This window comes from Podarcis filfolensis (genome assembly GCF_964270895.1).
Source record: "Podarcis filfolensis genome assembly, chromosome: 5".
NCBI lineage: Eukaryota > Metazoa > Chordata > Lepidosauria > Squamata > Lacertidae > Podarcis > Podarcis filfolensis.
In genome coordinates, this window is record NC_139608.1 from 49,948,192 (window position 1) to 49,973,556 (window position 25,365).

The 25,365-nt window shown below is 40.0% G+C and overlaps 1 protein-coding gene across 3 annotated transcripts in view; it reads left to right on the plus strand.

Moving 5' to 3' along the window:
- Positions 1–25,365, plus strand: part of ATRNL1 (attractin like 1) — a 503,181-nt gene that overhangs the window by 42,668 nt on the left and 435,148 nt on the right. For all 3 annotated transcript variants that reach the window (XM_083616673.1, XM_083616675.1, XM_083616674.1), the window contains 4 exons: positions 18,704–18,787; positions 21,068–21,181; positions 21,957–22,085; positions 24,535–24,743. In XM_083616673.1, coding sequence (XP_083472799.1) covers positions 18,704–18,787; positions 21,068–21,181; positions 21,957–22,085; positions 24,535–24,743 — 536 coding nt within the window. The remainder of the gene's footprint in view (positions 1–18,703; positions 18,788–21,067; positions 21,182–21,956; positions 22,086–24,534; positions 24,744–25,365) is intronic.

The following is a 25,365-nucleotide window of genomic DNA, read 5'->3' on the forward strand; positions in this document are numbered from 1 at the left end:
GAACACTACAAGATTGAAATAAGAATTCCAAACCGTGGATATTACCAATATAAGAACTGAATAGATTGTATTTCCTGATCAATCTGCTGGACTTTAATTTCTCAGATTTTGTTTCGTTTATATAATAAGTTGGTTTATAGAACAATATATTTTGACATGATATGTTGAATCACATTTAAAAAGAATTTATTTAGTTACATATAGCCTGTTATGTTGTTTGTGATGTTATCAGTTTTGTATTTACGTGACAAAGGGTTTGGTAGTGTTTTGAATGTGGACAAACACCAGCTCCCTCAGCCTGGAAAGCGAGATGAGTGTCACAACCCCATAGACACCTTTGACTGGACTTAACTGCTCAGGGGTCCTTTACCTTGCCTTTTACCTTTCAGTTCAGGTCACAGAAAGAGAATTTCATGTCTTCTCCTCCTAGCAGCCTCATACCACATTGTTCAGGAGGCCCCCACCCAAAAAATACTTCTCCAGGGAGGCTTTCTGATTATCACAGGTAGTAGTGGAGAGAAGAGGAAAACATTCTAAAGTTATTTTAATTTAGGATCCAAGTCTGTGTAATTGGAAAAATGAAAGTAGTTTTCCTTTGTCTTAAAAATTATTGGGAAAATGCACAAACTTTTAAAATATTTTAAAGGAATGAGTAATTCTTTCACACACTGGAATGTGTATTAGTCTTGTGAAATTGTTTGGCAGCATATATAAAGTATTGGCAGTATGTATAAAGTATGGTTGTTGGTTTTTTTTTTGCACAGCACATATTTAAATGTATTTATTGTCAAAAAATTTGGTGATGGATTTTTATATAAGGTTACATTTTATGGTGGATGGGTATGTTGGGGGGCTGATAGTGAGGATGACTGAAAATAGAATCTGCACAGTCCATACAGCCAATTTATTCTATGCTGGGATCAATGTATAGGGTAGTTGGCATCTCAAAGACCCCATCTGTGAACATTTAGGGGCATTTGCTGGCTGCCCTTGGAGACTGTGCTGGACTACATGAACATTTTCTCTGCTCTCCCAAAATTATTTCCCTGTTTTTCTTGATTACATTCATCCGATGACTAATACACAACTATAGTTTTAATTTTGAAGTGGTAAATGACTATAGAATCATAGATTTGTAGAGTTGGAAGGGAACCTGAGGGTCATATAGTCCAGCCCCCTGCAATACAGGAATCTTCTCATCTAGCTCTTATATGGCCACCCAACCTCTGCTTAAAAACTTCCAAGGAAAGTCCACCACCTCTCATGGGAGTCTGTTCCACTGTTGAACAGCACTTACTGTCAGAATGTTCTTGCTGATATTTAGTTGGAATCTTCTTTCCTGTAACTTGATCAATTGGTTTGGGTCCTTGCTTTTAAAAATTCACCCATATATACAGAACTCCCTATGCGCCTTTTGGATTGCATCTGTATGTTTCCCCCTCTGTGTCAAATAACTTGGGTCAAATAAGTGTTGTTTACTTTTTATAATACAATGGTACCTCAGGTTAAGAACTTAATTCGTTCTGGAGGTCCGTTCTTAACCGGAAACTGTTCTTAACCTGAAGCACCATTTTAGCTAATGGGGCCTCCCGCTGCCACCGCGCCGCCAGAGCACGATTTCTGTTCTCATCCTGAAGCAAAGTTCTTAACCTGAGGAACTATTTCAGGGTTAGAGGAGTCTGTAACCTGAAGCATTTGTAACCTGAAGTGTCTGTAACCCGAGGTACCACTGTACATGAAAGATGGATCTCCTTCGAGAGGTTCTGGACTCTTCTTCCTTGGAGGTTTCTAATTAGAGGTTGGATGGCCATCTGTCATAGATGTTTTAGCTGAGTTTCCTATGTTGTAGGCGGCTGCGCTAGAAAGATGACCCTTGGGGTCCCTTCCACCTCCATGATTATATGCTTTTCTGCTTCAACAATATTTCATTATGTTCCTATCATTTTGTGTAATTATATTTTGTATAGATTATAAAAATTATAAATAAAACATATTCAATTTGTAAACAAAACATTTAAATAGCTATCTTTCTACTGGTGTGGGGGGGTTAAGGGCATAGCCAGGATTTTTGCTGGGGGGGGTAGGTCTTTGTTAGGGGGGACAGCACCTCAGATTTGTATTGATTTGTATTTGATTTTTACTTATTAGGGTGGGCAGTTGCCCCCCTGCACCCCCGGCTACGCCCATGAGGGGGCCACAGGAAGGAAACAAGGTCAGAAGGGGGCCATGGTTGGAAAAAAGGTGGGAAATTGGACTTGATGACCCCGAGAACCCTTCCAACTCGACTGTTCTATGATTCTATGAAATCTTGTATGCTTCTGGTGGTGTGCTCTGATTGGCTGCAGGGCTCTTATAAATCATCTTCTCTGATGTGGTGGGAAAGAAGAGGTGAACATGATGGTAAGGGGGTCCTTTTGGATTCTCTCTTGGCTTCAATGGGAATATATTAACTGGAGCCAGTTTCCTCTTGTAGCATTATTGGTGGGAGGATGGAGTGACTATGCCCTGGGCACCCACAAAAGTTCTGCTTTGTGTGCCTGGCCTCTAGCACCCTCTGCCCAGCACTGCCTTACCTCTGGTGCTCTGGTGACAACTGGGCTGGGGTCTGCGCCTCCATTGCAGGGCCTGTGTTCAGGCCTGCTGTAGTTGTGGACATGTGTCTAGGGTGCTTCTGCAGCTGCAGTGGGCCCCAAAAGAGGCCCCATGGAGGAGGCGAGGTGCTGGCCCAGTCTCCAGAATGTGTGTTCACCCCGCATTGATGTGGCGTCATGATGTTGCGGTGCAACACGCGTGCACTGGGCGCCAACAGTCTGGGGGCCAAGTTGGTGCCACTGGGTGGTGGAATTATTTTATATATTTATTCAGTGCTATTTTTCTAGAAAAAGTGGTGCTGGAACTCACTATGAACACCTCTTGTTCTCTTACAATGGCAATAGCACCCACCTGAGACATGCTGGAACTCTGGTAAGTTCCAGCTGAAAAAGAGCCCCGTATTTATTGCTGCTCATTGTGCACTGCCTTGGGATTTTTATTATTTTTTAGCTGATTGGTGACATTTAAAAATGTCAATATAAAATATTGTAGATGTGGTGCAGAGGCTGAAAAAAATAACTGTTTGCATCAGCAAAGATAGAAAAAATACAAACCAGAGACTTTGTCTCACCACTAATTCAGGGAATCATAGAACAGCTTCTTTGTATAATGTTCCCATTTAATTTAAAATACAGTGATTATCTGGATGGGATTAGATTGATATTTATTGAATCTGCAATTTTTTTAGTGACCTACGAAAATCATTTGATTGTACTGTGATCTAACTCATATGAGGTTGGAAGTGATTTGAAAAGGATAATGTTAATGAATAACAAATATTTTTCAGTGACTGATTTGAGACAAATTGATCATACGGAGCAGAAGCCGATAATGAGACAAGTGTGAGAAAATGCATTCAAAAATAAGTACCAGGATCAATAAACATACTCAGTGTGCAATTATAAAAAAATAGTATGAATTAGTATGAGTCAATCTGTGCTGCAAAAAAGTAACTTTTTCTCGAAGTAGGTCCAGGAGAATCAAAGCTGGTTCTGAACTTTATGTAGTGGTACCTCGGGTTACAGATGCTTCAGGTTACAGACTCCGCTAACCCAGAAATAGTACCTCAGGTTAAGAACTTTGCTTCAGGATGAGAACAGAAATCGTGCGGCGGCGGCGCATTGGCAGCGGGAGTCCCCATTAGCTAAAGTGGGACCTCAGGTTAAGAACAGACCTCCAGAATGAATTAAGTTCTTAACCCGAGGTACCACTGTAATGGAAAGCAGAGGACTAATAGTGTTCACTGCTGTATAAGAAAATGAGCTTGGAAGTTAGTCTGAGTCTGTTTCTGAAATGGTACAAGGATTATATTCCTTCACTGCCTTGCAAGTAAACTAGGTTTTGCAGTAGGTCAGTTCATATTGCTTGTCCTACATAAGTGAGATGAAAGGTTCTTGTTGACGAGACATGACTGTGTTTGAAAACATCCTTGTTAGTGTAATGTAGCAGGTCTGGCTGAAAGGGGGAAAGAACATATAAAATTATGCAGCACAGAGGTCACTGTGGACACATGAAAGAGAGAAAGTTAAGATTTGAAATTCTCCTTAGTAGTAGATTAAAAACATTTATATAGCAAACTTTTTGAAAACTAAAAAAAAAAATCATACAATAAACGTGTCTGATTATTCCAAGAGTTTTGAATTTTTGAGGGTTGCTTCTGTGCACCAGATGTTTAACGTCCAGCATCAGTTTGTCCCAAGAGTAAAGGAAAACTGCTTCTTGCATTGATGGGAAGTCCTTGGTCTTTAATAGACCTTTACTGGTTTTCACAGGATTGAATAAATTATTTCAAGGAATTGGTCTGTGACTGATGCAGCTGCATTTATCTTTCTACAAAAAAATGATAAATTAGGCTCTTACATGCTAGAAAAAGGTAAAATTAATAAATATGCAATGGAATCTCACACCTGTTTCCTTGGAAGTAAGTCCCATTGAGTTCATTGGAGCTCATGTCTAAGTAAACATCCATAGGCTTATGCTCTTTTTTTACAGTGTGGTTTCCGGAATATGTATATGGTCCACAAATGCTTTCATGCTCTTTTTAACGCCATAACAGTTTTTATTTCATTTTCCCATTTGACTGCCACTTTATATTTCCTTTGCAACTTAGAAGATCAGCCAAACGCTTACTTCTATTTAATGTTCAGTCTCTTATGTTTGCCTTGGGCCTCCCATTCTGAATTCTCTGCAGAAATTAAATTTTTCACATGGAAAAGCATGTACCAATTTCTCCACTGGCCATCTGTGTTCCTATTAGTGGCTGGGGAAGAAAGAAATATATGATTATTTCAAAAGAGTGGAGCACTGAAGTATATTACTGTAAAATTTGAACAAGCTAGAAACAAGAATTCAAATACAGAGATCCACAGGCCAAACTTTGACATACAATTACCAAAATGGATGATGGCCATATTTAAAAAAATAAAACGAATTTAATGAAAACCTTTACTCAGAGTAACTTTTCATTGCTAGTTGTGACAACAGTGTTTAATTATATATGCAGTATTCATTTTATCACCTGTAATTTGTAGTGTACAGCTTCTTCTCCTGTTGCAACTCATGGTGCTTCCACAAATTATCTTGCAGTCTTAGGATGTCTCTGCATTTATAAAAAAAAAGCATTGTGAAAGCACTTTAGACCATTGTTGTCCATAAATTTGAGCTTGCTGCTCTAGCTATAGGGTTTGTTTTAGAAGTGTAACCCATGGTCTTATTATTGTTTATCAGTTTATCAATTGTTTACTAAATCTATATCAGTATGTGGCAAGGCAATAGATTGTTAAACTGGAGTACCAGTGAAAAGTCAGGCAACAGCAGCTAGAGTACAGGATGTATTAAGAAAGCCTATAGACAATTATAGTACACTAACACAAGATCCTTGCTTAGGAAACAACAAAACAAGGTAAAACAGGAGAGGACTCTGTCATCTATGGTAAATTTCCACAGATGGCGCTCTTACTATAAAAACACCTTAAAACTCAAGAAATCCCTTTATAGGAAAGAACAATGGGAGGCACTTGATAAGGCGATTAAATCGCGAGACGATAGAAAATTTTGGGCAATAGTAGCACAGGGAGTCTCATCCAAAGGAAAAATTGTAAACAACAGTATTCCATCCGATGTGTGGTTTCAACACTTTTTCCAGCTATACACACCCTTAAATATTGCTAATTCGAGTCCGTCCCTCCCATTGAAGAATGTTCATCTAGCTAGTTGGGATCCTGTTACGGAATCAGAGTGCCTACAGCTAATTAAAACATTAAAAAATGGCAAAGCTCCTGGTGAGGATATGATCCCCCCTGAGGTATTTAAATCAAATACCCAATGGTGGGCCATCTTTTTGGCCAAACTTTTTACGGCAATAAACAACACATGTAAAATCCCAGCAAACTGGAAACTAAGTGTGGTAGCCCCTATCTACAAGAAGGGAGATATTCAAGATCCAGCAAACTACCGCCCTGTAAGCCTTCTGGACATCGCATACAAACTTTATACCCGGTACTTATTAAACAAGTTGGTAGACTGGGCGGACCACTCTAACCTGTTCAACCAGGAACAGGCAGGATTTAGAAAGGGCCACAATACGATAGGTCACTGTATGGTACTACAGACCCTGGTAGCTAAATATGCAAAAGCGTATAAGAGCAGACAAGGAGTTGAACTAGTTGACCCTCATGGTCCCTTCCAACGCTACATTTCTGTGAGTCTATGACTGTAAGTTACTGGATGAATTTGCCAAGATGTACTATTGCCAGTGTCTAAAGATCTAACTACATGAGACTCTTAGAAGGTCTGTATCTGAGACATGTGCCTACTGAGGAGGCTGAATAGCAATCCCTTATTTTAAGGTATTTCCATGTTTACTAGTTGTAGGAACGGTATCTTGTCTCGATAGTGGACTGAATGAGAGCAAACAAACTGAAACTCAATCCAGATAAGACTGAGAAACTGTTAGTGGGTGGTTTCTTTGACCAGATGACTGGGTTGCCTGTTCTAGATGGGGTTACATTTCCTCTGAAGGAGCAGGTTCATAGCTTGGGGGTACTCCTGGATCCTTTGCTGCCACGGCTCAAGTGGCCTCAGTGGCACAGAGTGCATTCCATCAGCTTCAGCTGGTGGCCTAGCTGTGCCCTTATCTGGACAAGGATAGCCCAACTAGCCTATGCTCTGGTAACTTCAAGGTTAGATTACTGCAATGCATTATACGTAGGGCTGCCTCTGAAGACTGTTCGGAAACTTCATCTAGTACAGAATTCAGCAGCCAGGTTGCTCGCCGGGGCAAGACAGTTTGAGCATATTACACTTATCTAGGCCCAACTGCGCTGGCTATCAATTAGTTTCCAGGCCCAATTCAAAGTGCTGGTTTAGACTAGGGTTACCAGACATCCCTGGTTCCTGGGGACAGTCCCTGGATTCACGGGGACAGTCCCCAGATTCACCAATCTGTCCCTGGACAAAATCTGTCCCCGGAATGTCCCCAGATTTTAATCAATGTCCCCGGATTTATGCCTGGGGACTTCTGGCAAGGCAACAGCCAGCCAATCCGCTGGCGGGGGGGGGGGTGGTGGCTATTTAAACTGAGGCGCGAGCCGGAGAGCTTCCTTCTGGCTCATTTCCTTGATCAATGCTCACCCTGAACTCACACAGAGCCGCCCGCAGCAGAAGAGCCCAAGTTGGGGTGAGTGAGGCACTGAGGTGGGGAAGAAGAGGAGAAGCATAGAAAAGAGCGGTGCCGCGTTGCGAGAGAGAGATGGAGCGCGGTGGTGGCTTCTCACAGGGACAAATAGGCGCAAAAGCGAAGGCTGAGGGAGAAACGGGGGGAGGAAGGCAGGCGGGCAGGCTCCTTTCTCTCCCTTCTCTCTCTCTCCAACGGCCACTGCAGAGATGGTGAGTTTAATGGGGGGGAGCAAGGAAGGCGCTGCGATGCCCCTTGTCCCTGGCAGTGCCACGCTGCCATCCTGCCAGGAGTGGGGCGCGGGGGTGGGGGTTGAAACGTTCTCAGGAGACGGAGCCTCCCTCCTCGCCTCCTCCGGCACCAGCAGCCTCGTGTGAGGAGGGCTGTGTGTGAGTCTGCTGTTTGTCCACCTCTGGTAACAAGACACCACCACCTCCAGTTAAATCTCCATAAAGATTACACTCGCCCTCCAGCGGTCTCCCGGTTATGGGAAGCCAGTACCTTGTATGTGTGTGTTAATGCGTGTTTTCCCAAGACCAGTGAGCACCTTTACTCAATCTCTCCCTCCCCCCAACCTCTCTTTTTTTTGGTGTTTGTGTGTTTGTAGATGGGCTTTTCCGCCTACCTTGTGTCAAGGTGCGCACCCGACAACTTTGGGGTCCCCCCTTAAAAACAGGTCAAGAACTCTGGGCAACCCTTTCCTAAAATAATAAAGCATGAAATTTAAAAGAAAAAGAAAAAGTGTTCCCGGATTCCTTGAAAAAAATCTGGTAACCATAGTTTAGACCTATAAAGCCTTAAATGGCTGAGGACTGCAATGCTTCAAGGACCACATCTTTCCATATGAACCTACCCAGACCATGAGATCATCTTCTGAGGCCCTTTTTTGTTTGCCCCCTCCATGAGAGGTCTGGAGGGTGGCAACATGAAAACGGACCTTTTCTGCAGTGGCTCCCCGTTTGTGGAATGCTCTCTTGAGGCAGGTTCACTTGGTGCATTCATTATACACCTTTAGGCACCAGGCAAAGGCATTCCTCTTTAACCAGGCCTTTGGCTGATTAACATCTAATGCCCTTTTGAAATGTGTTTGAGGGGAGGTTATTGGGTTGCTTTTGTTTTTAATTCTGATTGTGTATTTCATGTTTTTATATTGTGATTTTATCTTGTGAACTGCCCTGAGACCTGTAGGTATAGGGTGTTATATAAATTTAATAAATAATAAATATTAATAACAGGATTGACCATGATGAATAAATCAGGCTGAAGAAAATGGCAGACTGATCATCTCTTGTTCATATTTGTTTTTAAAATTAAGAAGGCTGAACAAGACACAAGTCACTTGTTAATGCAAAGGCCTGTAATGTGATGGTTCATTTAGATAAGGGAAAATAGCTTCCAGTGGGAGCAATTAGAGAAGGGGGCACAAGACTTCACCTCTGCTCAATATTTACAGCATTGCCTCCACAGGGTTTAAAATGCAAATTTAAAATGGGCTGTTAGATGATAGTTGTGTGCATTGCAACCTATAGTTTGGCCACAGAAAAATGCATTTTATGTTTGTTCCTACTTGCTTGTTGACCAGATATCCAGTAATTTTAATGTTTTATGTTCCTCTTTTCTCTTCTCTCCCACTTGCAAGGTAAAACATGGGGAAAGGGAAATACAGTTTCCTTTTATCTTATGAAATCCATAAATAGGAGTGGTTCAGACACTTTCTATACTAAGTCAAAAGCTATGGTGAAGTGCAATTAAAGCTGACAGCACACATGAATAATTTAAGTTAAAACACTAGGATGTATAAATTATAACATCTCTAATCACTACAACCTTGGCTCGAACTAAAGAAATTGTCCAGAAATTTTAAGTTACAGAAACAGGGTCAAGTGAAGAGATGAGAGGAGCCCTCAAAGGAAGGAGATTATTCCCAGAGAATGGGATGGCAGCGGGGGAGAATTTACAGTTAAGTCAGTAGACCATGAGACTCTTAACCTCACTTGTGGGTTTGAGCCCCATGTTGGGCAAAATAATCTCAGGGTTGTGGATGCTGGACAAAAGATTCCTGCATTGCAGGGAGATGGACCAGATGACCCTTGTTGTTCCTTTCAAGTCTACATTTCTTTGATCTATGACCTGCTTGAGGATCTGATCATTTTTAAATAGTCAGCTTGGTATTAAAACATGGGGGAAATAGTGCCAAACTTTGTGGCATCACTCTTTCCCCACCTCTGTGATGGTAGTGGGGCTACTTCAGAATCTAGGCCAGATCATGGAGTAGTGGGGGCTCATGAAGCAGTTGGTATTCAGACAATACTGTGTTTTGAGCATTCTTTTTCTCTGGAAGTTTCTAAACAGAAGTTGGATGGATGTGTGCCATGGATTCTTTAACTGTGATTCTTATATTGTTGAAGGTTGGACTGTATGACCCTTTGGGTCCCTTTGAACACTACAATTCTGGGTTTTTGTTCTATGATTATTACAAGTACAATGGGAGTAAAAAAAATTGCTTGTAAAATTTTTGCGTTGCAAAAAAAATCTTTTCTGTCTTCTTAGCTCTTTTGATTGAGCCAAATTTCTAATCAAGCTGGGGTGGGGGCCTTCTTCAACTGATGGACTCTGTTGGTGACATGCTTAATGTTGTTTGCTAAAATAGAAGTAGAAAAAAGTTCCATACTCTTATTCTGCTAAAGAGCAAGACTTAAGGTGAAATACTAAATTATGAGTTCACAAACATGAAAGTATTTCTATATCGCATAAGATAAAATGTACACTACAGACAAATATTAGGAATGCACTCCTATATTTACTTATAGGCCAAATGCCAGTTAAAAGCAAGTGCTCCTTAGATGAATTGGCCAAACCCTGTTTGTCGTCTTCAGTTGCCAAACATTTGTAATCCATAGGCTTCATAGCTGGACTAGCTATAAAACTTGTACAAATGCAATATATTTAAATCCCCTTTACAGACTTCCAAGAAAGGATGATAACTATTTTCAAAATAAATAAATAAAGCAAATAAATAATACATGATATTGTGTTTAAAGATTGAGCCTTGGCATTTCTTAGCAAATTCTGATACTGAGACTTGGTGTGACCAGGCTCAAACGAAGCCCTGGTGTGCAGATGACTACCTCCATAGTTGTCATGAGGATGACTTTTAAACTTTCAGCAGTATGCTTTCCTTTCCCCAAAGCATCTTTAAAGTAGTATGCAGCTAATGACTTGCCCTGATATAATGTTTGCTAAAAGGGTGAGAATGCCAAGTAAACTGCTTCTGGTTCTTCTGTCAGAGGTTGCAGCTTAAATTATTTTTAGCAGGATGCAATTATTTTTGCTAAGCAGACCAGTGCCCCAGAAAGCACATTGCATGATAATCATCTATCTTGAGGCTCAGAATGTAGGTAGAAATCCTTTGTCCTCTTGGGGGTAATTGTTGATTAGAAGCTTGTCATAAATATATGTATGAGAAAGTGAGAAGTTAGAAGACACATGCAGCATTAGAAAGCTTTAGCTGGCTACCTCAGAAGGCTTAAGTTAAAACTCTGAACTAGGTTTTAGGTAACAATGACTTTAAAGACTGATGCACTATATAGTGGTACCTCGGTTTAAGTACTTAATTTGTTCCGGAGGTCCGTTCTTAACCTGAAACTGTTCTTAACCGGAAGCACCACTTTAACTAATGGGGCCTCCTGCTGCTGCCATGCCACCGGAGCACAATTTCTGTTCTCATCCTGAAGCAAAGTTCTTAACCCGAGGTACTATTTCTGGGTTAGCGGAGTCTGTAACCTGAACCTATGTAACCTGAAGCGTATGTAACCCGAGGTACCACTGTATTAAAGTGGTTCTACCTAACCATAAATTGCCAGTGTGTTTCCCTTCTCTTTATTCTGTTTACAGATTATGATAGGCTAGCTCTGTTTGTTCAACATATTCATGAATACGGGAGGAAGAAGCTCCGTTTGCCATGTTTATTTGAAATTGTTAACCAAGCCTATGCGTATGCAAGCACCCTGCATGGACAGGCTCTGTTTATATGTGATCAGGTACTTCTGCCGAATGAGGGTCCTGAACACACAGAAGCAGGCTATCTGTGTAGGCTTCATATAGAGTTTCAAATGAACATGTGGCTGTTTAATAGACAGAGTCAGCATATGAGATGAATAAGGCTTACATGGTGCTTAGTACAGTACTGTACAGTGTACAGATAAAGTGCCCAGATAAAGACTTTCTTTTGAGCATCTGTATTTGTGGCATAAGTCCTATTTTTATTGTGTCTTTTCTTACTGGGATTGTTGATTAGCCTGAATATAATATAAGTTTGCCTTGCTTCAGAGCACCAGCTGGATGTGTAAGAACGCTGCCTCTCTTTCCAAGTAGTATGGGTGACATAAAATATGCAAGATTTTCTCTCTGCAGGCTTATTTTCAGTTATGAAATCAGGAAAATGTTTGTATTTGCCTTTGAACCTCATGTCAGCCAAATCTTTTCTGCTTGCTTTTAGCTAGAAAAGTGCAGTTGCTTGAAAGAGCAGTAACAATGATTACTTGATCAATGTAGGAAGATGCATTTTCCAAATTCCTAGAAAGACAACCAGCTTATGTTAGCTTTTGCTGTTTCTTCTCAATTCCCATCTTCCAGAAAGAGAATCAATATGGCTTCATAATGGGGATGCAGTTATTACTTTATTTAGAAGATGGATATTTCCCTTTTTTCATAGTGATTGAAAGTAGCTTCTGAGTTTTTAAAAATGTAATTATTAAATAGAATCACACTATTATTAATAAAACCGCTACTTTGATAATACAATAAGTGCCTTGTTATGCTTCATATATTTTGAGCTAGATTGCCATTTCTCAAGTTTTATCAAATCATCAAATCTTTCTGCACTATTAGATTTCTGTTCTTCCATCCATCCATCCATCCATCCATCCCCAGGCTAGAGACCTGTTAGGGCATTTCTTCCAGTTCTTGTTCTCACTGTACTGTACGCTGCTTCTATACCCCGCCCCCCAGGAAAGCTGCTTCCTCCACTTTTAGTACCTTCATCCCCAGAATCACAGCGTCCCCTTGGCATCCCCTTGATACAGGGAAAGATCACGATAATCGGAGGTAACTGAATCTGCAGCAGTCAGGGATTCTGCTCATCTCTGTTCATGCATCCTTCACAATACAATATGACATCACCTCACTCTAATTTCACTCTGTTCAGATAGATAGACTTTCATTATGAAAATAAATAGCTGAAAATGAAAATTACGTGCTTTTGCGTTTGCTGTTAGTACAAGTCAGTCAGGCCTTGAACTTCATGATACACTCACTGAGCCTGATTAGGCCTATTTAGGTGAGAGTGTGTGTCACAGCAACTGCTGCTTCAGAAAGAAAGGTTGACCTCATAGCAAGTACTCTGCAGCTTTTATGTGCCCAGCATCACCTATTCTTTTGAGGTTCAGATCTTGAGATTCAAGCAGGTAGAGAAGAATTTGGGAATTAAAAGGATGATACCTTGCAGATCATTGGGTGAATGCCAGTATATAAAGGGACAATATGTTTCAGTGTACTCATGGTGCGTGGCATGCACCAGCATTTTAGTGACAGAACACACACCTTGAGTGATTTAGAAGACTGTTGCAGCCTCTGCATCATCAGCACTTTGGGAGCTTTTTACATATGCCAAAGGTAAAGGTAAAGGGACCCCTGACAGTTAAGTCTAGTCGCGAACGACTCTGGGGTTGCGGCGCTCATCTTGCTTTACAGGCCAAGAGAGCTGGCGTTTGTCCGCTCCGCAGACAGTTTTTCCGGGTCATGAGGCCAATATGGCTAAGCCACTTCTGGTGAAACGGAACACTGACACCAGAGCAGCGCATGGAAATGCCATTTACCTTCCCGACGGAGCGGTACCTATTAATCTACTTTTGCTGTGCTTTCGAACTGCTAGGTTGGCAGGAGCTGGGACCGAGCAACGGGAGCTCACCCCATCGCGGGGATTCAAACCACTGACCTTTTGATTGGCAAGCCCAAGGCTCAGTAGTTTAGACCACAGTGCCACCCACGTCCCATACATATGCCAAAGGATGGTTCAAATGTTACTTCCTCCACATGTATGTCACCACCCATATGGCCTTTCCCACAACCTATATAGGATCATTGTCTTACCAAATTTAAAGGATTTTTTTGTGGTGTTGGTTTTCTTTGCAAACTTGCTCATGTACTGGTATGTCCTCAATTTCCATAGACTTTATGCAAGGTTATAATTCTATTTAATTGAGAGTGATGGCTGAGATAGCTGCTTATCTAATTCCCCGTAATTGTAATGTTTCTATAGCTGTCTAATAGAGTTTTTTATGACCATTGTTTCCTTGGTTCCAAGAATATTTGAAACACGCTTATCAATTTAAGTTGTCTTAGGAGAGAATCCTATCAGATACCTTCATATTGGTCATTTATAGGACATTGTTCACTTACAACACATACAAAGCTGGGAGTACTGTAGTTTGAGCTGAGTTTCTACTGGCTTGTTTGAGATACAGCAGAATACTATTAGATTTTCATTGATTTCTGCTGGAGATAAATTATTTAAGGAATGGAGAAGTGTGCTTGGATACTGTCAGCACTTCATTTAGTCCATATATCAGGTGCTGAAACTTGACCTATTTTGTTATATGAACCTTCACTTGTGCAGTGCTGGGCTTTTTTGGTAATGTTTATAGTGGTTATATTCTGAGAACACTGGAATTTTTGTCCTTTCCATGTTTTTGAAAGCTCATGTTGTAGTGCACCTGCTACCTTGCTACTGCTTCAAGGAGATGTTTCTATTGCAAGTAATTTGTATATGAATCTAATAATACACATTATGCTTTTTGAAATTAATTGTTTTATATGTATGTTTGTCTATCTATACCTATATATATTTATACCTATATCTAACCTCAGCTAAAACCATATAGCTGAGTTCATACAGTTCATACAGTCAAATTCTCCTATACAGTGGTACCTCGAGCTACAAACCCCTCAGGTTACAAATGCTTCAGGTTACAAACTCTGCTAACCTGGAAGAGTTACCTCGAGTTGAGAACTTTGCCCCAGGATGAGAACAGAAATTGTGTGCCGGTGGCACAGCAGCAGCAAGAGGCCCCATTAGCGAAAGCATGCCTCTAGTTAAGAACAGTTTCAGGTTAAAAACGGACCTCTGGAATGAATTAAGTTCGTAACTAGAGGTACCACTGTATTTGAGTACCCCTGTGGTGGATGGGGAGTATTAATGTGAATCAGGCTTGGAAACCGCTGGTAGCCATTCCATTATAATCAAGTGTGCACAGGTTTTGTCTAGAGATATTGGTTATGCAATCAGTTGTAGTTGTCAGCACCCTATCAATATTTCTCGAGGAAAAGGGGGAAACATGCACTGTTGGGTGTTGCTGCTTGAAAGTTCTCTATGCACCTATGCACCTTGAGACAGTGATCCTTGCCTGACCTTTCCTGAAGGATTGAATGCCACTGCCTGCAAGCGCTGTGAGTTTGTTCAGGCAGCTGTGTCCTATATTCACCCCTCCTTAGGAGCAGAAAATGCCTAGATGCCAGGAATAGGCTTGCTAGTTTGGCCTTATTCGCTCAAGGTTCATTGGTCACCTTGGTCATACAGGTGCGCATTTCCCCTTTGGGGTGGTGGCTAGAGCATTTGCTGAAGCATATTGTGACTACAGTGTTTTCAGGTGCCATATTCACTGAAAAACCTACAGCCCAGTTTGTATTCCACGACGGCACATGTGTGACCAAGGAGGAGCCTGGAATGCTTGCATGCAGAAGATACTTACTGTGTGAATTGGTTCTAAGTTTCATTGATTATATAAACTTGCAGCCATGTTTCTATTTTATGTAAGGAAATGCACATTCTGTATATTAACATAATACAGGAATGGGTTAAATGTTTTTGTCAATCTCTTACAGGCCTTCCATTTTATAATTATTATTAATGGTCTTGTAACCAGAATATTTGATTTACACATGATGATAGAATTATTGTTGCATAAAATTTAAAGTAACCTTGTACATAATGGCGAGATAAAAAAAAATTAGAAAAAGTATTTGGTTATTTCAAATAACTAGCCTTTTTATCACATCCAATAGGGTATGTGTAATTTTATCAATGGTAATTATTTGCAGCTTGTACAGGGATGGCTTTGAAGATTGGCATGCATATTCCAGAAAGAACTAAGCCAAGCGCTTGAAACCAGTGAGGCAGAGTAGCAAGTGAAGAAAAACATGATTGTGTTCTCTCTCTCTCTCTCTCTCTCTCTCTCTCTCTCTCTCTCTCTCTCTGTGTGTGTGTGTGTGTGTGTGTGTGTGTGTGTTGGGGTCCAAAATCTTGAGGGCAATAGCTATTGATTAGAACTTTCTATTGCATTTGTCCCAATAGAGAACTAGCACTACTATATTAATTACTGTTCCCACCATCTGTAAAATTGTACTGTCTAGAAGTTTAAATATAAAAAAAGTGCTGTTTTATTTAAGAGAAGTAAAAAGAAAATATGTTTTAATTTATAGGGTTGCTATAGTTGTTGAGCGATTTTCGATTGACTTGCTTAAGATCCACATTCCGCCTTTGAAATACCAGTAATGTCTGGGAAAGTCCAGACGTATGGCAGCCCTAATTAACCTTACCTATTAAATCAGGGATGGGGAACCTGTGTCGCTCCAGATATTGTTAAGTTCCAACTCCTAACATCCTTTGTCATGGTCCAAACTAAATGAATGCCACAACTTTAGTAGTGTCCAGTGGAGTTACAACTTCTAACTCTTTAAAGCAGGTTAACCCTGCCAAGCTGCCCAGTTTGACAACCAAGGCCATTTCCGCCAGCTGGTGGGTGGTAGGACAGTGTTAAATCCTGCATTGGTTGTACAGCCAAGGCAACAGGTTTTAACACACACACACACCCGGCATCAGCCGATAAGCAGGGGTTAAACTCTGCTCAGTTTGGCAGAATTCTATGCAGATGCCTGCTAAATATTTGTTCCTTTTAGCAGGGAATTCTGATGCAAACTCATTCCTTTTTCATGATGAAGTTTGCATTGAAATCTTGATTAAATGATGTGCTTTCAAACAAATGAAGGGCTTGCTAAAAAGAAAGGTCCTGCCCACCTGTCCCGTCCAATGATCTAGCTGGCTTTTAATATATTCCTGTCTGTAATGAATTTCTATAGTATTCCATATTTTCCAGAACCATTTTTATATTTTGCTTGTTGAGCTGCTTTGGTGCTTTGGTACCCACAATGAGCCCTCAGAGGCAGGTTGGAAATTCATTACAAGTTTTCTTAAAGGAGTAATTCTGTTTTGATACTTTGCAATAGTCTTCTGTTTAAGTGACTTTTTTTATTTCATTAGTCGTTCACCCGGCAGTATTAAACTTCTGTCAAAAATAATTGCTTATCTGTCTTTATTCATCCTTTGCGACTGCAGCTGTCTCAATGCAGTACTGATTTGACAGTCAACTTATCTTTTTTCTTTGCACCAGCTTCATGAGAACAGTATCTTTCTATTGCCTATATGTAATTGTTTAAATTTACCTTGGCTGGTAAAGTATCCTCAGGCAAATAAAAAGCAAAATATTATTCTATGGAAATATTTATGATTGACCAACCAGACCATTTCCCCCCCCCCCCCAGCTTGTAAAGTAAATATTTTGAAGAATTTTTCTTCTCACACAAAAACAAATATTTACCATTTGCAGGCCTTTGTCAGTATAGTTTAGTAAAAAATGTAATACTATGCACTTCTCAAAGTATTCTATGCTAATGCTATACATGGTGAGTCTCTTCTAAGGGTGCTGCCTTGTTGATTTCACCCATAGGAGCAATTCCTTTTATATGGGAGTGGTGGGGAAATGAGACAGCATGCAGACAATATATGAGTTTATTTACTATAACTAAGGTTTCAAATAGGGTTACAAATGATACACTGGCGGTGTATTTTAATTTTTGCATTGGTAATTATTTTGGATTGATTACTTCCACATGCTCTATTGCTCTTGAAAATTATATAGAAGCTTCATATGCCTCAAAATACCGCTACCTGCCTCAGGAGAGGAAATGGAACTTCAGCATTCTTTAATGCTTTACAATGGTATCTTGTCATATTTCAGATATTATGCAAAGTGTTGATTTTGATTTATAAATTGTTTAGGTCCAATGCATATCTGGGCTTCCTATCACTTCAGCTCCTCCACTTAATCAGAAAATGTTGGGTTTTTTTAATTATACCAGCTGCCACCAGACTAAATCTTGAATCTTAACACCATCATTCTTTACAGCTTTATTGTTCCTCTGCTACCATTTATTTCACACCTTTATTCGTTTTACACATAGCATATCTAGGTATTGGCATGAAACAAAGAGATTAAGGATTCATACTTAAAAGTTCAAGACAAATAATGTATTAAATATGATTTATAATATAATGTGTTTACTTATAGGTTGACCCCTTCATTCTTCATCAGTTGTCAGCCACTGCTGCCACTACATCTGTCTTCCTTCTGTCTCTTCTTATGCATGCTCATCTTCTTCATAGTGTTCCTAATGGAATTCCAAATGCACTTTGGCCATATCATTATGGACCAATTTGTTTGAAAGGGATGTGCACTAAATGACCATTGGTTGTATTTATATGCCACACTAAACATGGTTTTAACATGGCTTGCACAAGCAGGAATAAGTGGCATGCTTCCCTTTCTCTTTCTCCTTGCATGTGACTGAGACAAGGGTTTGGAAGTCTCTGTGTTTGGTTACTCATGGTTTTTGTTGTTGCATGGACCAACAGTTATAATTAACTGTGGTTAGTTTAAACCAAGCTGTCTTCAAACTTTGGTTTCTAATGGCTTGTTTAACTAACCATTGATAATATTAATTCTGAGTCTAAACCATAATTCTGAGTCTGGACAACATGGCAAGCAGGGGTTAACCAAAAGCAGAAGAGAGATTTTGAATGTCTCCCAGCCATATAGGAGGGTTTCTGTAACAGAGCCTAAGACACACTGTGGTTGTTCCTGTTCCTGTTCATGTACATCACACTAAACCATATTTTAGCAGGACACATGATAACGGCCATTGAAGATAGGTCAATACTAAGACCACCCACCTTAGTTTATTCCACAATACACACTTTTTAAGCGGACTCGATGCATAGTAGACCTGTTCAGATATTTTTCACCTTTTATTTTAATATTATTTTATTATATTTTTATTGTTGCATTACAAGTCACTTTAGGGCAAGCAGCTGAGAAATATTAACAAGAGGAATGTAGGAAATATTTTTATGTCAATTAAGTTTGTGTTTTTGAAACATATTTTTACTCAAGTTAAATATATATTTATATATAGGTATGTTCTTAAGGAGAGGAAAATACATGGGCTTATAAGGCTAATTATTCCTGGTTTATTCTTTTGTAGGTTAACTGAACCTTCTGGATATTTAACAGATGGACCAATTAATTATAAATACAAAACTAAATGTACATGGTTAATTGAAGGATAGTAAGTATATATTTTGCATTAATGTCTTCTTGCAAAGCAAGGCTGGGGATTTGGTGGCCCTCCAAATGTTGTTGGACTCCCATAAGTACCAGCCTGCCTGGCCAGTTGTAAAGGATGATGGGATTTGTAATTGAACAACATCTGGAGGACTGGTTCTCCAACACTGTAATAAACTAGGCTTTTAACTTCAGAGCATAGTGTTATGCAAAGAGTATTGTTCTGTGTAACATTTCCCCTCGATAAACAGTTACTAATGTTTGCTCTAAGGTTTCACTATCTCCTGGTGAATTTCCAAATCAGGACACAGCTTAATTTTGGAAACGGGAATAGGGAAGCTTTGCATTGAACGTTGAATCAGAAATGCATCATGGACCAGGAGGACTTAACACTAATGTTTGTTGCATGTCTGGGTCCAGCTTGAAGTATGGATGCCATGCCCGCCTCAGGCTTACCTTGCAGCAGAGGCTGGGTAGTCACCTGTCATGTTAAATTTATTTCAGTTCCCCACAGTTTCTGAAATAGATGCTGTGTTGGGTGTTGTGGGCAATTTTAACATAGTGGACAGTTTCCTAGACCAGGCTGCTGCCAGCATGCAATCCTGCAGCTAGAGAACAGGTGGTTGACAGAGCAAAACAGGTGTCAGTACCAGTGTGCCAGGCCAAGGATGCCAGGTACTGGTGCCAGCTCCATGCATATCCTTAATCTGCAAATGGCTTTTATTGATTTAGCTGCTTCCGAACCACAGTTAATGGATGTGTTGCACTTGAAATATACCATGCACTGAAATTAATAAAGATGAAAATTGCAATAACTGATTACTCATTTCTAATACTTTTGATTTCTGTTTTGCACGTGCATTTCTCTAGCTTGTTCCAGCAATCCTAGACCTGGTTTAGTATGCCATGGTTTTATGGGAACAAGCCTTTTACCCCTACACTTCCTCTTCTCTCCCCATACATTCTCTGCTTGAAATTTGAACCTGGTTACCTGAGAGTAAGCCCCACTGATATCTGTGAGACTGACATTTGAATCGTCATGTATACAATTTTATTATTAGTTTCTTAAATAATAGTTTCCCATAATGTCTGAACTGGGAAGCTATGGTTTTAGGTTTCTCCCTCAGCTATGGATTCATATCCACATTTGGAGGGGGTCTTTGAACCACAGCTAACCAGTTCATGGAAAACTGTGGTTTAAAAAACTAAAATAACTTTTCTGAAGCTAGGTGCAGAAAGTTGAGAAAAAGAGAAATGGGAAGACGGACATGCTGAGTTGGCCCCAACATGGGGCTGGGCTGGGCTGTTGCACATGCATGATGTCACATACATGCTGCCCCCAACCTGGCCAGGCCAGCTTGGCCGGACAGTTCCCCACCCCCTCCATCACCAGCCACCTTTTTTTTTGTTCGCTGCCGCAAGGTCAAGGCCACCTCAGCAAGCCCTCCTCCTCCTCCTCCTCCTTGAGGCCCGTCAAGATCACCAAGCACCTTCCCCCAGGCAGTCGTGAAAGGGACGTGCTAGTACAAAGACACTTTGCACTGGTGCATCCCTGGTGGAGATCACCAGAACACTTTCCTGGTAGGCGCCCTGGAAATCCTGAAAGGGACACGCCAGCGCGAAGACATTTCACGCTGGTATGTCCCTGGCGGAGACTGACAGAGCACTTTCCTGGGAGGCACCCTGGCTTGTCAAAGGGATGCGCCAGGGCAAAGATGCTTTGCCCTGGCACATTCTTTTGAGTAGTGCCGTGGAATTGGGCGGTGGGTGGGCTCCTCCTTGATAATATGGGGGCTGGTCCCCTGGCCCCCCCCCAATGGTGCCCCTGTGGGAGGACGACATACAGCTGCATAGCTTGTTCTCAGGTTGATAAACTCTGATTTACTTAAGATAGTGAATTAACAACATTTTCCTATATACTTACAAGTAAGATAGGTGTTTACTGTTAATCAGTATGTAAATATAATAATTTGAGGTTTATTGATTTGTTTTTGTTTTTATGTATTTTTTATTTTTATGTTCTGAGTCACCCTAAGATTTACGGATGACGGACAGTATACAAATTTAATAAAATAATAATAATAACAGTAACACTGTACATACAAAACTGTTGCTTTCACGCACAATTATAAGTAAGAAGGCTTACAGTTGCATTTGAAAATTATACTTGCCTTTTTCATACTACTTTATTGCATCCTTATATTTATTTACATTGTATTATAAGCTACGCTATTTCTGAACAGGCTATTGCTAACGTTCTTGCTGTTTTTTTCTTCTCTTCTAGTCCTAATTCAGTTTTAAGACTAAGATTTAATCATTTTGCCACAGAATGTAGTTGGGACCATATGTATGTTTACGATGGAGATTCAATATATGCACCTTTAATAGCAGTATTTAGGTAAGTACTTTAGCTTAATAGCTTCTACTACAATTTTATGAAAATCTTTTTGTGAATGGAAATTTAGCATTACAGTTTAAATTTGCTGTAGGACAGGTGGGTGTGGCTTGGCCAAAATGGCCTTGCCGGCCAAATGAGGAACACCGCTGGGCCCAATTAGCCCAGGGGCTAGTGGTTCTCCACCACGGATTGGCATGTTCAGTTTTTAATCAGTCCTTGAGTGAACCCATGTTCTTAAAAGTTTACCACATTTGACTTTTCTATGCATCCCATCCTGCACAGTTCTTCCAACCCTAAATATAATTATGAACATGGTTATTTTTATTGGTTTCAAGTCAGCTCAGTACATTTTGAAACAAACAGATTGAAACTAAAAGTTCCTTCACTGTTTTTCTATTCTTTCAACATGAACTTGGTTCCAAGCATTTCACACTTAATGTAGGAAAGAGTAAATATTGCTTTCTACATACTTTAATTTATCATGCAATCTTTTCACACCAATAGCTATTTTCATATGAATTTTCCTAATATAGTATTTAAATTGCAGTGCATAGAAATCTGAGACAGGCTCTTTTAATTAAGAAAAAAGACACAGTCCCATTAAGAATGCATGAATTTCTGTATTTTTTACACTCTGCTTCAATCAGGGCAATGGAATGAAATTCTGAAATGTTTCTAAATTGTACTGAGCACCCACTGAATTATTCACATTCTTATTTTTTTTATTTGCAATGTTACTCGTTACGTTAACCTTCTCATGTTTAATCTTTTGCAGTGGTCTTATAGTTCCTGAAGTACGTGGAAATGAAACTGTACCTGAAGTTGTTACTACTTCAGGATATGCATTGCTACACTTTTTTAGTGATGCTGCTTATAATCTAACAGGATTTAATATTTTTTACTCGTAAGTATCATTTTGTTGTTTATTAATCAGCAGAGATATATTTCTCTTAGTAGATAAGTTTTGGGGCTTACAATATTTGAAGACGTCTTATGCAAATTGGGAGTTTGGCAAAGAATGGGTTAGAATTCATACAAATTCATATAAAGATGCTCATGAGAAGAAATGCAATCAGAAAGGTTCTTTCAGGAACAACAATTAGTATAAATATTATGTTCTTCCATGACTGAGTTGTTGATTTATGAGGCTGTGTGATAATTTATTGTGGAACAAATTAAATCAAGTAGAACAAAAGGATTTTAATATGATATGAACAAATCAGGTCAAGACATTGTATATTAGTAATGTTTGTAGACCTTGAGTAGATAAGACAGCTTGGCTGGAATGGCTCTTGGAGTGGGTCCCTTGGCCTAGGGTTGTGAAGGTATGCTACACCCAGTGCTAGGAGGTTAATGTGAGTGACCTCTTTACATCTGTCTGCAAGGGAAATACATTGCCAGGTGTATCATCCTATCCATGCCAGTCTCCCTAAGCATCTCATAGGAACACAGGTTAGAACTACTACACTGACCTGAGATGATGCTATTTACCAAGGGGGTAAATCAGGCATAGGCAAACTCGGCCCTCCAGCTGTTTTGAGACTACAATTCCCATCATCCCTGACCACTAGTCTTGTTAGCTAGGGATGATGCGAGTTGTAGTCCCAAAACAGCTGGAGGGCTGAGTTTGCCTATGCCTGGGGTAAATTCTACTATACTATAGTATAGTGTGTGGGTAAATTCTTGGTAAACCAGTTATCTGCACCATCCTGTCAGGTTCCTAGGATAATTTTATCCATCTGTGGTAAAAATATTAAGTGCTTGGTAGTATCCTGCAGTCAGCAAGTGTTACCACCTGGTAAAAATACATCAGTAAGGCCAGGCTCTAATAAGTGGAGTTTTAGGACCCAGGGGAGTTGGCTGTCATCCCAAGTGGTCCAGAGACAAAAGCATGATCCCAAACAGCCAGAAATTGGATTTCAGAGAAGGCAAACAAAGTTCTGAAGGGTCAGAAGCAACGTAGGGCTGCATCTGAAGATGGTTTGGAAATTTCAGCTAATGCAAAATTTGATGCCAGGTTGCTCACCAGGGTAAGACAGTTTGAGGATATGCCTACTACACTGAATTTGGCCCAGAAAATAATTGGCAGCCAAAGTGCTGGTTTTAAATTATAAAGGCTTAAACGGCTCAGGATCAGAATACCTTAAGGACCGCCTCTCTCCATATGAACCTACCTGCACCCTGCAATCATCATCTGAGGCCCTTCTATATATGGCTCCTCCATGAGAGGTCTGGAGGGTAGCAACACGAGGACAGGCCCTTTCTGCAGCGGCCTCCCGTTTGTGGAATGCTCTGCCCAGGGAAGTTCATCAGGCGCCTTTAGGCACCAGGCAAAAACATTTATCTTTAACCAGGCCTTTGGCTGATTAGCATCCTATACCCTTCTAAATGCGTTGCTGAGGGGATGGAGGGAGCAGAGTTATTGTTTTGTTCATGTATTTTTTATCCTGTGAACCACCCTGAGATCTATACATGAAGGGCAGTGTACCAATTCAGTAAATAAAATAAATAAGAAGCAGATAGATAATTAAAGACAAACAGAAGTAAAACCTAGCTAAATTCCTGCATCCTAGAGACAGGTTGGAGGGACTGAGGAGCAAGCTCTGGTCTTTACAGGGTACTATGTGCTGGGATTGGCCTTTGAGGTCTATTAATATAGGCTCAGGCTTGATAGTGTCCCTGAAGTCTATATGCAGCCCTGGTCTTGGAATAGATTTGTTCTTTTTACCAAACTGAGGATTAAGATTAAGATATTAATACTCTGGCTCTTTGCACATAACACATACATTATTTTATTCCTTTCATTCTTTGATCAATAAATATAATCATAATATTTTGAGGGACAGTGTAAGGCTAGCATTAAAATGTTATGACATTAAGAACTCATTGAATATTATAAATTTCCTGCATGGAAACCATCAAAAGAAAAATACTGCAAATAATTGTTTCACTTGCAGTGAAGCTGAAATCCATGTCATGTTCATTTTCAGCTGAAAGAAAAGTGTATTTTGCGTCCATTGTTTTCTTGGCTTGCCACTTGCTTATTCAGATTTGCCCCTCTAGGTCTAACTTTATAACAGTATAATAAGATACTAGACAGGAAAAATAAAAACATAACCTCTTGAATGACCTCTTGATATTTTTGCCGTTTGAATGGCTCATCAGATAGCTCCATTTGACTTCCGTGAGATAACACTGATGTAAGAAGTTTGAAGGTTACAGCTAGAAACCATTTTCTTATCTCTTTCATGAAATGATTTCCTCACCAATTATATTAAAGTATAAATAAAGGCCTGAAAATCAGCGTGTCATTTCTCCATTTCCTTCCTTTCTTCTGATCTTTTTTATTACAGAATAAATTCATGTCCTAATAATTGCTCAGGGCATGGAAAGTGTACAACTAGTAGCTCCATTCCAAGCCAGGTGTATTGTGAATGTGACAAATACTGGAAGGGAGAATCCTGTGATATTCCTTACTGTAAAGCTAATTGTGGAAGTCCGGATCATGGCTACTGTGATTTGACTGGAGAGAAACTCTGTGTGTGCAATGACAGCTGGCAAGGTGAGTTGGAAAAATCTTTCCTGAAAGCTGCTGCCCTACTTGAAATGTCCAGAGTGTCTATTATTTATTTGTTTTCCAAATTATTGCTACCCGCACTTAGGCGAGAACTCAGAATGACATCTTATTCATCCTCTGTCATTCAAATAAAGCAAGAGCCTCTGGATTAAGGACTTGTCCCTTAGCCTCAAGATGGATCAGGTTAAACATTTAAATAGATTTCCTACAGCTTGTTGCTTGAGCAATCCAACTTACTTTAACCTGGGACACCTCCTATTTTATATGCAACTACTTTAATGGCACCTTTGGAATATATTAAGCACACCAGTTTTCTGTTTTTTCTTCAAACTAATAAACACACCAGTGGCTTTTAACATGCACTCTCTCCCCACATAATTAGGGTCATTTACTCATTGAGCATGTTTATGCAAATTCCCTACCATAGAGTATCACTTAATTGACAGGTGTCCTTCAGCCATATTTTATTTACAGGGATAATGCCTTAGCCATTATCTCTTGGACTCTTTGATACTGTTTGAAGCCTGAGTTTATGTGTAACTATGAACAGTCAGGAAATGTCATGGTAAGCAGAAGCTCCCAGGCTGTGGAGCAGTAGCTGCATTTG